Raw genomic sequence first — 12,066 nt, forward strand, 5'->3', positions numbered from 1 at the left:
TGTTCCTTGAGTTTTTCAGTTCAGTCATTCTAACACATGTGCGGTGTTAGCTCATTGTGTTTTTAACTTGCATTTCCCTGATGATGACTGATTTTTGAACATCTTTTCACGTGTCTGTTTTCCATCTGGATGTCTTCTTTGGAGAAATGTTTGTTCATATCTTCTATCCATTTTTTTTTAGTTGGATTATTTGGGATTTTTTGGTGTTGAGTTGTGTAAGTTCTTTATATAATTTTGATAGTACCCCTTTATTGGATATGTCATTTGCAATACCTTCTCCCATTCCCTAGGTTACCTTTTAGTTTTATTGGTTGTTTCCTTTGCTGTCAGAAGCTTTTTATTTTAGTGCAGTCTCAGTAGTTTATTTTTGCTTTTGTTTTACTTGCCTCAGGAGACCTATCTAGAAAGCTACTGCTATGGTCAGTGTCAGAAAAATTACTGCCTCTGCTCTGTTCTAGGAATTTTATGGTGTTAGGTATCACATTTAGGTTCCTAAAACATTTTGAGGTTTTGCGTACAGCGTAAGAAGTCCGGTTTCAGGGATCCCTGGGTGGCGCAGCGGTTTGGCGCCTGCCTTTGGCCCAGGGCGCGATCCTGGAGACCCAGGATCGAATCCCACGTCGGGCTCCCGGTGCATGGAGCCTGCTTCTCCCTCTGTGTCTCTGCCTCTCTCTCTCTCTGTGACTATCATAAATAAATAAATTAAAAAAAAAAATCCGGTTTCATTCTTCTGCATGTAGCTGTGCAGTTTTCCAACACCCTTTTGTTGAAGAGACTTTTTCCCATTAAATATTCTTGCCTCCTTTGTCAAAGATTAATTTACAGTAGGATTGTGGATTTATTTCTATGCTTTGTATTCTGTTCTGTTGATCTGTGTGTTTATTTTTATGCCAGTACCATACTGTTTTGATTACTCCAGATTAGAAGTAATAGAACTTGAAATCTGGAATAGTGATCCATCTGGTTTTGATTTTCTTTTTTTTTTAAATTTTATTTTTATTTATTTATGATAGTCAGAGAGAGAGAGAGAGAGAGAGAGAGAGGCAGAGACACAGGCAGAGGGAGAAGCAGGCTCCATGCACCGGGAGCCCGACGTGGGATTTGATCCCGGGTCTCCAGGATCGCGCCCTGGGCCAAAAGCAGGCGCTAAACTGCTGCGCCACCCAGGGATCCCTGGTTTTGATTTTCTTTTCCAAGATTGCTTTGGCTATTTGGGGTCTTTTGTGGTTCCATACAAATTTTTGGATTTGTTTTTTCTAGTTCTTTGAGAAGTGCTGTTAGTATTTTGACAGGGATTGCATTAAATGTGTAGCTTGCTTTGGGTAGTTTGGACATTTTAATATTTATGTAATCCATAAGTATGGAATATATTTCCATTTCTTTGTGTCGTCTTCAGCTTCTTTCATCAGTGTTTTATAGTTTTCATAATACAGGTTTGTCACTTCTTTGCTAAATTTATTCTTAGCTATTTTATTATTTTTGATGCAGTTATAAATGGAATTATTTTCTTAATTTCTCTTTCTGCTGCTTTCTTATTAGTGTATAGAAGTGCAACAGATTTTTGTATATTGATTTTATGTACTGAAACTTTACTGAATTCATTTTTCAGGCCTAGTAGTTTTTTGGTGGAGTCTTTATGTTTTTCTACATAGAATATCCAGTCATCTGCAAATAGTGAAAGCTCTTCCTTACCAATTTGGTTGCATTTTATTCCTTTTTATTGTCTGACTGCTGTGGCTGGATGTCCAGTACTACGTTGAATAAAAATGATGAGAGAATAGATATGTTTGTTCTGTTCCTGACCTTAGGGGAAAAGCTGTTTTTCCCCACTGAGTATAATGTTAGCTATGGGTTTTGTATATAAGCCCTTTATTATGTTGAGGTATGTTCCCTCCAAACCTACTTTGTTGAGAGTTATTTATCATGAATGGATGCTGTACTTTGTCGAATGGTTTTTCTGCATCTGTTGAAATGATGATATGGTTCTTTTCCTTTCTCTTATTGTATGATGTGTTGCACTGATTGATTTGCGAATATTGAACCACCTCGTAACTCAGAAATAAATCCCACTTGATCATGGTGAATGATTTTTTTTAATGGATTGTTGGACTTGGTTTGCAAGTATTTTGTTGAGGATTTTTGCATCTGTTTGTGAGAAGTATTGGCGTTTAGTTCTGGTTTTTCTTTGATTAAAAACATTTTTTTAAATTATTTTTTTATAGTTCTGTTTTTTAGTGGTATCTTTTTCTGTTTTTGGTATCAGGATAATGCTGGCTTCAGAGAATGAATTTGGAAATTTTCCTTCTTTTTCTATGTTTTTGAAATAGATTGAGAAGAATAGGTATTAACTCTTAGAATGTTTGGTAGAATTTGCCTATAATGCTATCTGGTCCTGGAGTTTTGTTTGTTGGGAATTTTTTGATTACTGATTCTATTGCATTCTGGTTATCAGTCTGTTCAAATTTTCTTTTTCTTCCTATTTCTGTTTTGGTAGGTTATATGTTTCTAGGAATTTGTCCATTTCTTCTAGGTTGTCCAATTTTTTGGTATATAATTTTTTATAATATTCTCTACAGTTGCTTGTATTTCTGTGGTGTCCATTGTTTTTCTCTTTAATTTGCCATTTTGTTTAGGTCCTCCTCTCTCTCTCTCTGTCTCTCTGTCTCTCTCTTTAATGAGTCTGGCTGGAGGTTTATCAATTTTGTTGATCTTTTCTAAGAACTAGCTCCTGATTTCATAGATCTGTTCTATTTCTTTTAATTTTATATCATTTATTTGTGCTCTAATCTTTATTATTTTCCTCCTCCTGCTGTCTTGATTTTTGCTATTCTTTTTCTAGCTCCTATGTGTAAGGTTAGGTTGTTTGAGATTTTTCCTGCTTCTTGGCATCGGCCTGTATTGCTCTGAACTTCCCTCTTAGACCTGCTTTTATTGCCTCCTCAAGATTTTGGACTGTTATGTTCTCATTTTCCTTTGTCTCCATGTGATTTTTTTATTTCTTGTTTATTTCTTGGTTGACCCAGTCATTGTTTAGTGGAATGTTATTTAACCTCTATGAATTTGTGCTCTTTCCAGATTTTTTCTTGTAGTTGACTTTTAGTTTCATAGTGTGTGGTCAGAAAAGATGCATGGTATGACTTTGATCTTGAATTTGTTGAGGCTTGTTTTATGGGATGATATGTGATCTGTTCTGGAGAATGTTCTGTGTGCACTTGCAAAGACTATATATCTGCTGTTTTAGGATGGAATGTTCTGAAAATCTCTTTTAAATCTATTTGGTCCAGTGTGTCATTCAAAGCCATTGTTTCCTTGTTGATTTTTTGTTTGGATGATCTGTCCATTGATGTCAGAGAGGTGTTAACAGTCCCCTATTGTTATTATATTCCTATTGATCAGTTTTTTTAATGTTATTTATTTATTTATTCATTTATTTATTTATGATAGTCACACACACACACACACAGAGAGAGAGGCAGAGACACAGGCAGAGGGAGAAGCAGGCTCCATGCACCGGGAGCCCGACATGGGATTCGATCCCCGGTCTCCAGGATCACGCCCTGGGCCAAAGGCAGGCGCCAAACCGCTGTGCCACCCAGGGATCCCCTTTAATGTTTGTTATTAACTCTTCTGTGTATTTGGGTGCTCTCATGTTGGGTGCATAAATATTTGTAATTGTTATAACATTTTCTTGGTGGAGTCTCCCCTTCATTATTGGATGGTGTTCTTTGTATCATTACAGTCTATCTGTCTGTCTGTCTATCTATCTATTTATGATAGTCACACACACACACAGAGAGAGAGAGAGAGAGAGAGAGAGAGACATAGGCAGAGGGAGAAGCAGGCTCCACGCACCGGGAGCCCGACGTGGGATTTGATCCCAGGTCTCCCGGATCGCGCCCTGGGCCAAAGGCAGGTGCCAAACCCCTGTGCCACCCAAGGATCCCCTACAGTCTTTGTTTTAAAGTCTATTTTGTTTGATACAAATATTACTCTGGCTTTCTTTTGATGTCTATTTCATGACAAATGCTTCTTCATCCCCTCACTTTCAGTCTGCAGTTGTTTTTAGGTCTCAAATAAGTCTCTTCTAGGCAGCATTATAGATGGGTCTTGTTTTTTTATTCACTCTAATTCAGAGACATCCATCCTATATCTTTGGATTAGAGCATCTGGTCCATTTACGTTCACAGTAGTTATTGATAGCTATAAATTTATTCCCAAGTTGTTACTTGCTTTGTGATTGTTTTGCAGTTTTTTCCTGATCCTTTTTTCTCTTGCTGTCTTTCCTGGTGTTTTGGTTTTCTTTAGTGATACACTTGGATTCCTTTCTTTTTATTGTTTGCATATCTGTTGCTGGTTTTTGATTTGTGGTTACCGTTAGGTTTGTACATAACATCTTCTGCATGTAACAGTCTATTAAATTGATGGTCACTTAAATTTGAACCCATTCTTTATTCCTTTCTGCCCGAGATTTTAGGTATATGGGTGTCATATTTTATATCCTTTGTGAATCTCTTGACTGATATCTACAGATATACTTATTTTTATTGCTTTTGTGTTTCCCACTTTTCATATTTTATTTATGGTCTCTTCTTTCCACTCAAAGAGTCCCCTTCAACATTTGTTGTAGTGTGTAGTATGACCACTGATGTAGTGGTCATAAATTCCTTTAGTTTTTGTTTGAGAAACTCTTTGTCTTTCCTTCTATTCTGAATGATAGCCTTGCTGGATATTGTATTCTTGGCTGCAAATTTTTCTTTTCAGCACTTTGAATATATCTTGCCACTTTCTTCTGGCCTACAAAATTTCTGCTGAAAAATCAGCTTTATGGGATTTCCCCTTGTATGTAGTGGTTTTCTTTTCTCTTGCTGCTTTTAAAATTTTTTCTTTATTACTACTTTTTGCCATTTTAATTACTGTGTGACTTGGTGTGAATCATGTTGGGTTGGTTTTGTCGGGGGATCTCTTTGCCTCCTGGATCTCAATATTGATTTCCTTCCCCAGATTCAGGAAGTTTTTAGCTATTATTTCTTCAAATAAAATTTCTGCTCTCTTTTCTCTTTCTTCTTCCAGGATCCCTGTAATTTGAATGTGATTATACTTGATGGAGTCACTGAGTTCCCTAAGTCTAGTCTTGTTTTGTATAATTTTTTTTTCCCTCTCATATACTCAGTTTGAATATTTTCCATTACTCTGTCTTCCAGGTTAATTCATTTGCCTGTTTCATCTCGCCTGCTATTTATTCCATTTAGTGTATTTTTAATTTCATTTATTGTGCTCTTCATCTCTGATGCATTCTTTTTTTCTCTCTGTGTTGAGAGTCTCACTGATGTCCTCCACTCTTAAGTTCAGTGAGTATGTTTATGATCATTACATTAAATTCTCTCTCAATTGGGGATCCCTGGGTGGCTCAGTGGTTTGGCGCCTGCCTTTGGCCCAGGGCGCGATCCTGGAGTCCCGGGATCGAGTCCCACGTCGGGCTCCCGGCATGGAGCCTGCTGCTTCTCTCTCTGCCTCTCTCTCTCTCTCTCTCTGTCTATGTCTATCATAAATGAATAAATAAAAAATCTTTAAAAAAATTCTCTCTCAATCATATTACTTATATACATCTCACTTTGGTCTCTTGCTGTGATTTTTGTCCTGTTCTTTCATTGGGACATAATACTCTGTCTCCTCCTTTTGTCTAATTCTCTGTATGTTTCTCTGTGTTAGGAAAGTCAGCACTGCGTCCTCCTTTTGAGGGTAATGACCTTATGAAGAAGAGGTCCTCTAGTGCCCTGCAGTGCAGTTGTTCCCTGTTCTCCATAACCTGGCACCTGAGGGAGTGTCTCCTCTGTGTGTTGCATATGCTCTGCTATCGTGTCCTGGCCACCTTCTGTAGTCTAGTTGTCTACAGAGGCTTACTTAGCCTGTTGTGGGCAGTGTTTGGTCCCCTGCTGGGGTGCAACACATTTTAACAAAGTGTGTGCTGGTCTGTGAAATGAGACTGGTTGCCTGCACTGGTGGATGGGAGGCTGAGAGGGTACGGTACCAGTTTTAACAGGGTGTGCCCTTGAGCTTCTCAGGGCCCACAGCTGCCCTGACCGAGGCCCTGCAAAACATGTGGGTCAAGAGAAGATGAGTTGGTGATGTTTACACTGGCCTTCTGGAGGAGGGAATCTGCAGCCAGAATGGAGGCAAATGTGTTGAAAAGGGGATCTGCCCAAGTGTGGGTGGGTGGGGCTCAGTGTAAACAATTTAGGTGGGGAGGGTTGCATAGTCCTGGTTCCTGTAGCTGCCTTTATGTTTATGTGGGGTCAGGGGTGAGAGAAAGGGCACCGGCATCCTCCGTTGTTCCTAGAGGGGTCTTCCTATGATCCCTGCGTCTCTGGACATGCTCTGAGAATAATAAGTTTCTCTCCCATATGCCCTCAGCGTTTTCCAAATTGATGCTTCAGTGCTGTAACTACCTGGGCTTTTTGTCATGCTGTCTTTTTTAAGGGCAGGAGCTGTACTTCCTAATACCTTATAGGCTCTCCCAGAGTGGAGCTGCTGCTTTTTAAAATTCCGGGCTTCAAGTCCCACTGGTTGTAGGAACTCATGAAATTTGGACCCTCTGGCTTTCAAAGCCACAAGTTACGGGGCTTTGTCTTCCCCATGCAAGTGTGATAGTCTGTGTCACCCTTCTCTGTGCCTCTGGCTCCTGACTGTGGATAGCCACAGCCTGTTTCATTCCCAACTGCATCTCCAACCTTCCTACCCAATTCGATGTGGCCTCTTCTCTACCCTTAGTTGTGGAGTTTGTTCTATGAGTCTTTGGGTGTTTTTCTGGATTATTTGTGGATAAAAATGTTATCTAGTTGTATCCATGGGATGAGGTGAGCCTAGGGCCCTCCTACACTGCCATCTTCCCACCCTCAATCCCAGCTAGATTTATTTCATGGTTGATTTTTAGTCATTAGTTTTACATTTATCATTACTTCTAATAATTCCCTTTTGTGATTGTTACATGTTTTTCATGACAATCATCTGTGAAGCCTACCCCAGTATTTCAATTTTTTAAAAATACTATTTATTTAGTTTTAAAGATCTTATTTATTTATTCGTGAGAGAGAGAGAGAGAGAAACAGAGGGAGAAGCGGGCTCTATGCAGGGAGCCCGATGTGGGACTAGATCCTGGGACTCCAGGATCATGCTCTGGGCTGAAGGCGGTGCTAAACCGCTGAGCCACCCAGGCTGCGCTACCCCAGTATTTCTAAACGACTTGTTATTAAGATTTGCTTAAGTCAGGTTATTGCATTTAGCATCAAACTTTAAAAAAAAAAGCTGCTAAGGATTTTGATTTTAGCTCATTATACTCTGCTAGCCAGAGGACACAGTGCAGCCAGCAGTCACTTTAGTATTGATTCCATGTTTTAAATTCAGGGTGCTTGGCTGCCAGATTTGACTTGAGTTTTATGTCTTCTCTCTTCTGCCTTCTGTTAGAAATACTAGCAAACACTGAAATGATAAAATACTGGCAGCAAGTAGCATTTTAATCTGTTAATCTTTTTAATGATTAGGGAAATATCTCTTATTATTATTACTTATATTCTTCTACCTGACAGGAAGATATTTATTCTGAAAACTTGGTTAAATTTACTTATGTTAAAATTTATCATGGAAACATGAAAATATTTTAATAGGTAATTTGCTGTACAACAGATTCAGATGTTAGAAATCAGTCCCCTGGACTGGTCAGAGGTTCAACCTGTGATTTTCTACTTTCAGATATGATTTTTGTTTAAAATTATATTTGATAAACCAGCTGTCATGATTTCTAGATTTGTTTATTAAAGCCTAAAATTAATTATTGGCTTTGTAGAAAAGCAAGTTGGATCTACATGTGAATTTTTTATTAGTAAACCCTGATTATCTATCTAGAAACTCTAGGTGAATCCTATGGACCAAAGAACTAATTCTTTCCATTTGAATCCCAAACTGCTTTTACTTTAAATGTCAATTTAGGGCAGAAATTAAGATTGAGCATAAACTATTTCAAAGAACTTTGAAAAATTTTAAAGCTTCTGTTTCTGGGGTAAGAGAGTTTATGGAAAAAGTGATTTTTGTCAGTTTTTTTTTTAATCTAAAAATTATGTAAACTATTCAATACTGCATTGAAGGTTTAAATTATCTGATTTTGACACTCTGTGTGTGTGTTAGTCAGTTTGCTAAACTATGGTTTACAAGTCTGTAAATTGCTATAATTCTTTACCCTGTATCTTGAGGTAGAATGAAAATAGAATTTAAATATTCATTAAAAAATATTCACTTTTTTCATCATAGAATAAAATAGTCTTTGTATTTGGGCAATGGCATTACTAATTTGTGAAGAAATCTCAAAAAAAATGAAGATCACTTTCTAAATTTTTCTTGTTATTCTTTTAAGAGCAAAATTCCAGTCGGAATTAAAGCTGGGAGTTCTAATAAGGTGAGTCACTTTTCTTCCTTGAATGTTTTTGCTTTACATTGTGAAACTTCCTATTTACTGCTTGACAGGGTTTTTGGAAGAGAACTGTACTGTGGTTAGGTTGGAATGGGCACATTTTGCCCCAGAGTCCCAACCTTTTGATTCTTGCAGCAAGCAGAGACCTTGTATGCTTTTTACAGTTAAATGATGTAACTTCTTTTCAATTCTGTTTTCACTAGAAGAATATCCTGGTGTAACTAGTGTCAGATGGCCTATGCAACGGGTGTTTTATCATGCATGTATTTTTTTGTCTTGTGTTTCAACTAGTCCACCTGTCATATTCAGGATTATATTGTATAAACAGTTATCAGGGTATTTTGAGTGTAATACTTTTAAAGGGCATTAAAATATTCCTTTTTTAGAGATTACTCTTTTCCTCTTATTTTTTTTTTAATGCTTTTGCTCTTATAAGCAGGCCATAATTTTACTTAGCTACGTGTGTTTTTATTTTTTATTTATTTATTTTTATTTATTTATGATAGTCACAGAGAGAGAGAGAGAGAGAGAGGGGGGCAAAGACACAGGCAGAGGGAGAAGCAGGCTCCATGCACCGGGAGCCCGACGTGGGATTCGATCCCTGGCCTCCAGGATCATGCCCTGGATCAAAGGCAGGCGCCAAACCGCTGCACCACCCAGGGATCCCGCTATGTGTGTTTTTAGATAGAGTTTACTTCTAGTTTTTTCTCTGTCATGTACACATGATAAAGATCATCATATCCTCTCCCTTTGCTTCCTCTCTCCCATTTTCTTTCTGTGTTTTCTCCCCGTGTGGTCTTTGTTTCTGTTCACTCTCTTTTATTTGTATTTGTTTCAAATATAAAATAAAGTATTAGAGACATTTGGAATCCCTTGTGGATTCATTCCCAATCCCATTCCCTTTTCTTCCCTCCCCAAAGACAGCTACTTCTCTGAAATTGATGTGCATCCTTCTGTGATACTTACTTCTGTTGCACATGTATCCACAAATAATGGATATATCCTTTTTTAAAAAAATTTTATTTATTTTTTCATAAGAGACACAGAGAGAGAGGCAGAGACATGGAGGAAGAAGGAGCCTCCCTGTGGGAAGCCCAATTCAGGACTTGATCCAGGCCCTTGGGATCAGGGCCTGAGTTGAAGGCAGATGCTCAACCACTGAGCCACCCAGGCACCCCTGAATAGATCCTTTAATACAAAGTTTTAAAACATTAAGATTATAATTTTTTATGTCTTCAGGTTAAAAACATTTTTTTCAGTTATTTCTACTCTATGTACTTCTGAAATTTTGTCTCTGTTGATACATGTAGCTTTGTTAATTTTAATAGTTGTGTAGCATTCAATTGTATATCATTGGTTAGCTCTTCCTCTGTTGATGGACATTTCAGTTGTGTTGAGTTTTTTGTTATTACAAGCAGTGATGTACTAGCCTTTTTGTCCTTTGTCTCGTTATGTACACATGAAAGAGTTTTCCTAGATTGGTATTTAGAAGTAAGGTTACTAGCCTTACTAGCATCTCTTAACATGATGAGATAGTACCAAATATCTTTCTAAAGTGATTGTATCTTATTTTTGGTTTTGTTTTTAAATGTTGCTCTGAAAAAAAAAATGTTGCTCTGGATGTAGTTTCAGTTGTGAGACTGCTGGTTCAAGGGTTTCTGCATTTTTACAGCTCTAGGTAAATATTGTCTTATTACTTTCCCAAGAGGCTTTTCTTGGTTTACACCATCACCAACGTACCAGTGCTAATTGTTTTTAATGTCTTATTTAGTTGGTGAAAATTTGCGACTCATTTGGATTTTTATTTCTTACATAAGTGAGAGATCTTGATAATAGAATGTATCTGTCTCATCACTGACAGATTGCCAGTTGAATTTGAAATAAAGAGAAAGGTAATATTATTACTAAACTTACAATGAACTTCCTTTCAGTATTCGAAAGTGGCAAACAATACCAAAGAATTAGAAGATTGTGAGCAAGCTAATAAACTGGGAGCAATTAACAGCACATTAAGGCAAGTTTTATTTCAGTAGTATAAAAAACATTCTCATATTTAGTATATTATATCAGAAATCTTCTGTTTTTCATGTGATTTTGATAAAACAAACAGTAAAGTTTCAAGTCATTCTTAAAAAGAAGTTATTCTTTATCCTAAATTCCATGATTGCTTTGTTTCCTTCTCTTAGTGGATTTGTTCTTAAATTGTAGGATGCATCATCAGTAGTAGCCTTATCAAAATGTAAAAATAATGAAGATTGCTTAACTAGCAGGGCTTATGAATCCATTCTTCCTGGTTATTATAGTAAAAGGAACTTGAACCTCTAAGTCTTTTGTAAATAGTAATTCAATCTGTAAGTTCTATTTTGAACAGGAAAAGTTATGATTACCATAACTATTAAGTTTCATAGATTTTTTTTTTCCTATTGATTTTTCCTTATTTGCTCTAAGTAAAAACCTGATTGGAGGCCAACATACTTCATTAGTGGTCTGAGATAATGTACTATGAAATGACTGAGTATGTCTATAGTTGGGAGTAGGGAATGGATTATTACTAATATTCTTTTTAATTTCCCTATTTGTTTAGGTTGTCATTTGTGTACTATAATTGTTAAAGACTTAATGAAGTTAGCAGTTTATTATTTATTGAAGAAAAATTTTAATACAGAAAAGTAGAAAAGATGATATAATAACTACTTGCTATCCTTTATTCCAAGTGAATAGATGTTAACTTTCTCTACCATGTTTTTAAGAAAAGATAAATTTGAAATCCCCTGTGTCCTATTTCCCAATCCTACCTTCTTTCCTTCTTAGAGGTAACTACTATCATGAATTTGCTATATACCCATTTATGCTTTTGTTTTTATTATACATATAATATTTATTTTATATATGATTTCATTTTTCCCTTATATAATACTGTATTTAACACTCTTCAACTTTATTTTTACACTGTACATTTTTCTTTCTAGATCTATCCATGTCAAAACTTGGAGATTTGTCTCATTCTTTAGCAGATGAATGGATTTTATCATATAATTATACCCTATTTTACTTATCTGTTCCCCTACTGGTAGACATTGGAATTATTCAAATTTTTTACTTCCACAAATTATGCTACTGTGAGCACTCTTGATAATTTCTTTTGGTGTACACTAGGAAATTTGGCATACACTAGTAAAATTGCTGAATCTTAGGATTGCCCACATGTATCTATTCTTGATACTGCCAAATGGCTTTCCAGAGAACTTGTTTTGTTCTCTGCAACCTTGCCAAAAATTGATGATATTTGCATATGAAGTAGTATCTCATTTTTAAATTTTTATTTTGTTGATTACTAGTGAGTTTGAGCATTTTTTAATCTGTTTATTGAATATTTGTGTTTCTCATTCATTCAATAAATGCCTACAATATGTCAAGCACTGTTCTGGAGTATAAGACATGTAGTGTACATGACAAATTCTTTTTCTTGTGAAGCTTAATTCTCTTTGAGATAGGTAGTAAATAAGTAAAATATATGAGAAGTAAGTAAAGTGATGATGAGTGCTCAGGAGAAAAAGAGCAGAGAAGAGTGACAGAAGTCTAGGAGTGGTGGGGCTAGGGACAAG

At 36.5% G+C, this 12,066-nt stretch overlaps 1 protein-coding gene across 4 annotated transcripts in view; it reads left to right on the forward strand.

Moving 5' to 3' along the window:
* The window catches only part of ERO1B (endoplasmic reticulum oxidoreductase 1 beta), a 108,628-nt gene that overhangs the window by 67,110 nt on the left and 29,452 nt on the right, over nt 1–12,066 (forward strand). For all 4 annotated transcript variants that reach the window (XM_077894408.1, XM_077894404.1, XM_077894405.1 and 1 more), the window contains 2 exons: nt 8,405–8,446; nt 10,393–10,475. In XM_077894408.1, the coding sequence (XP_077750534.1) occupies nt 8,405–8,446; nt 10,393–10,475 (125 nt within the window). The remainder of the gene's footprint in view (nt 1–8,404; nt 8,447–10,392; nt 10,476–12,066) is intronic.

This window comes from Canis aureus, chromosome 4 (assembly GCF_053574225.1).
Source record: "Canis aureus isolate CA01 chromosome 4, VMU_Caureus_v.1.0, whole genome shotgun sequence".
Taxonomy (NCBI): Eukaryota; Metazoa; Chordata; class Mammalia; order Carnivora; family Canidae; genus Canis; species Canis aureus.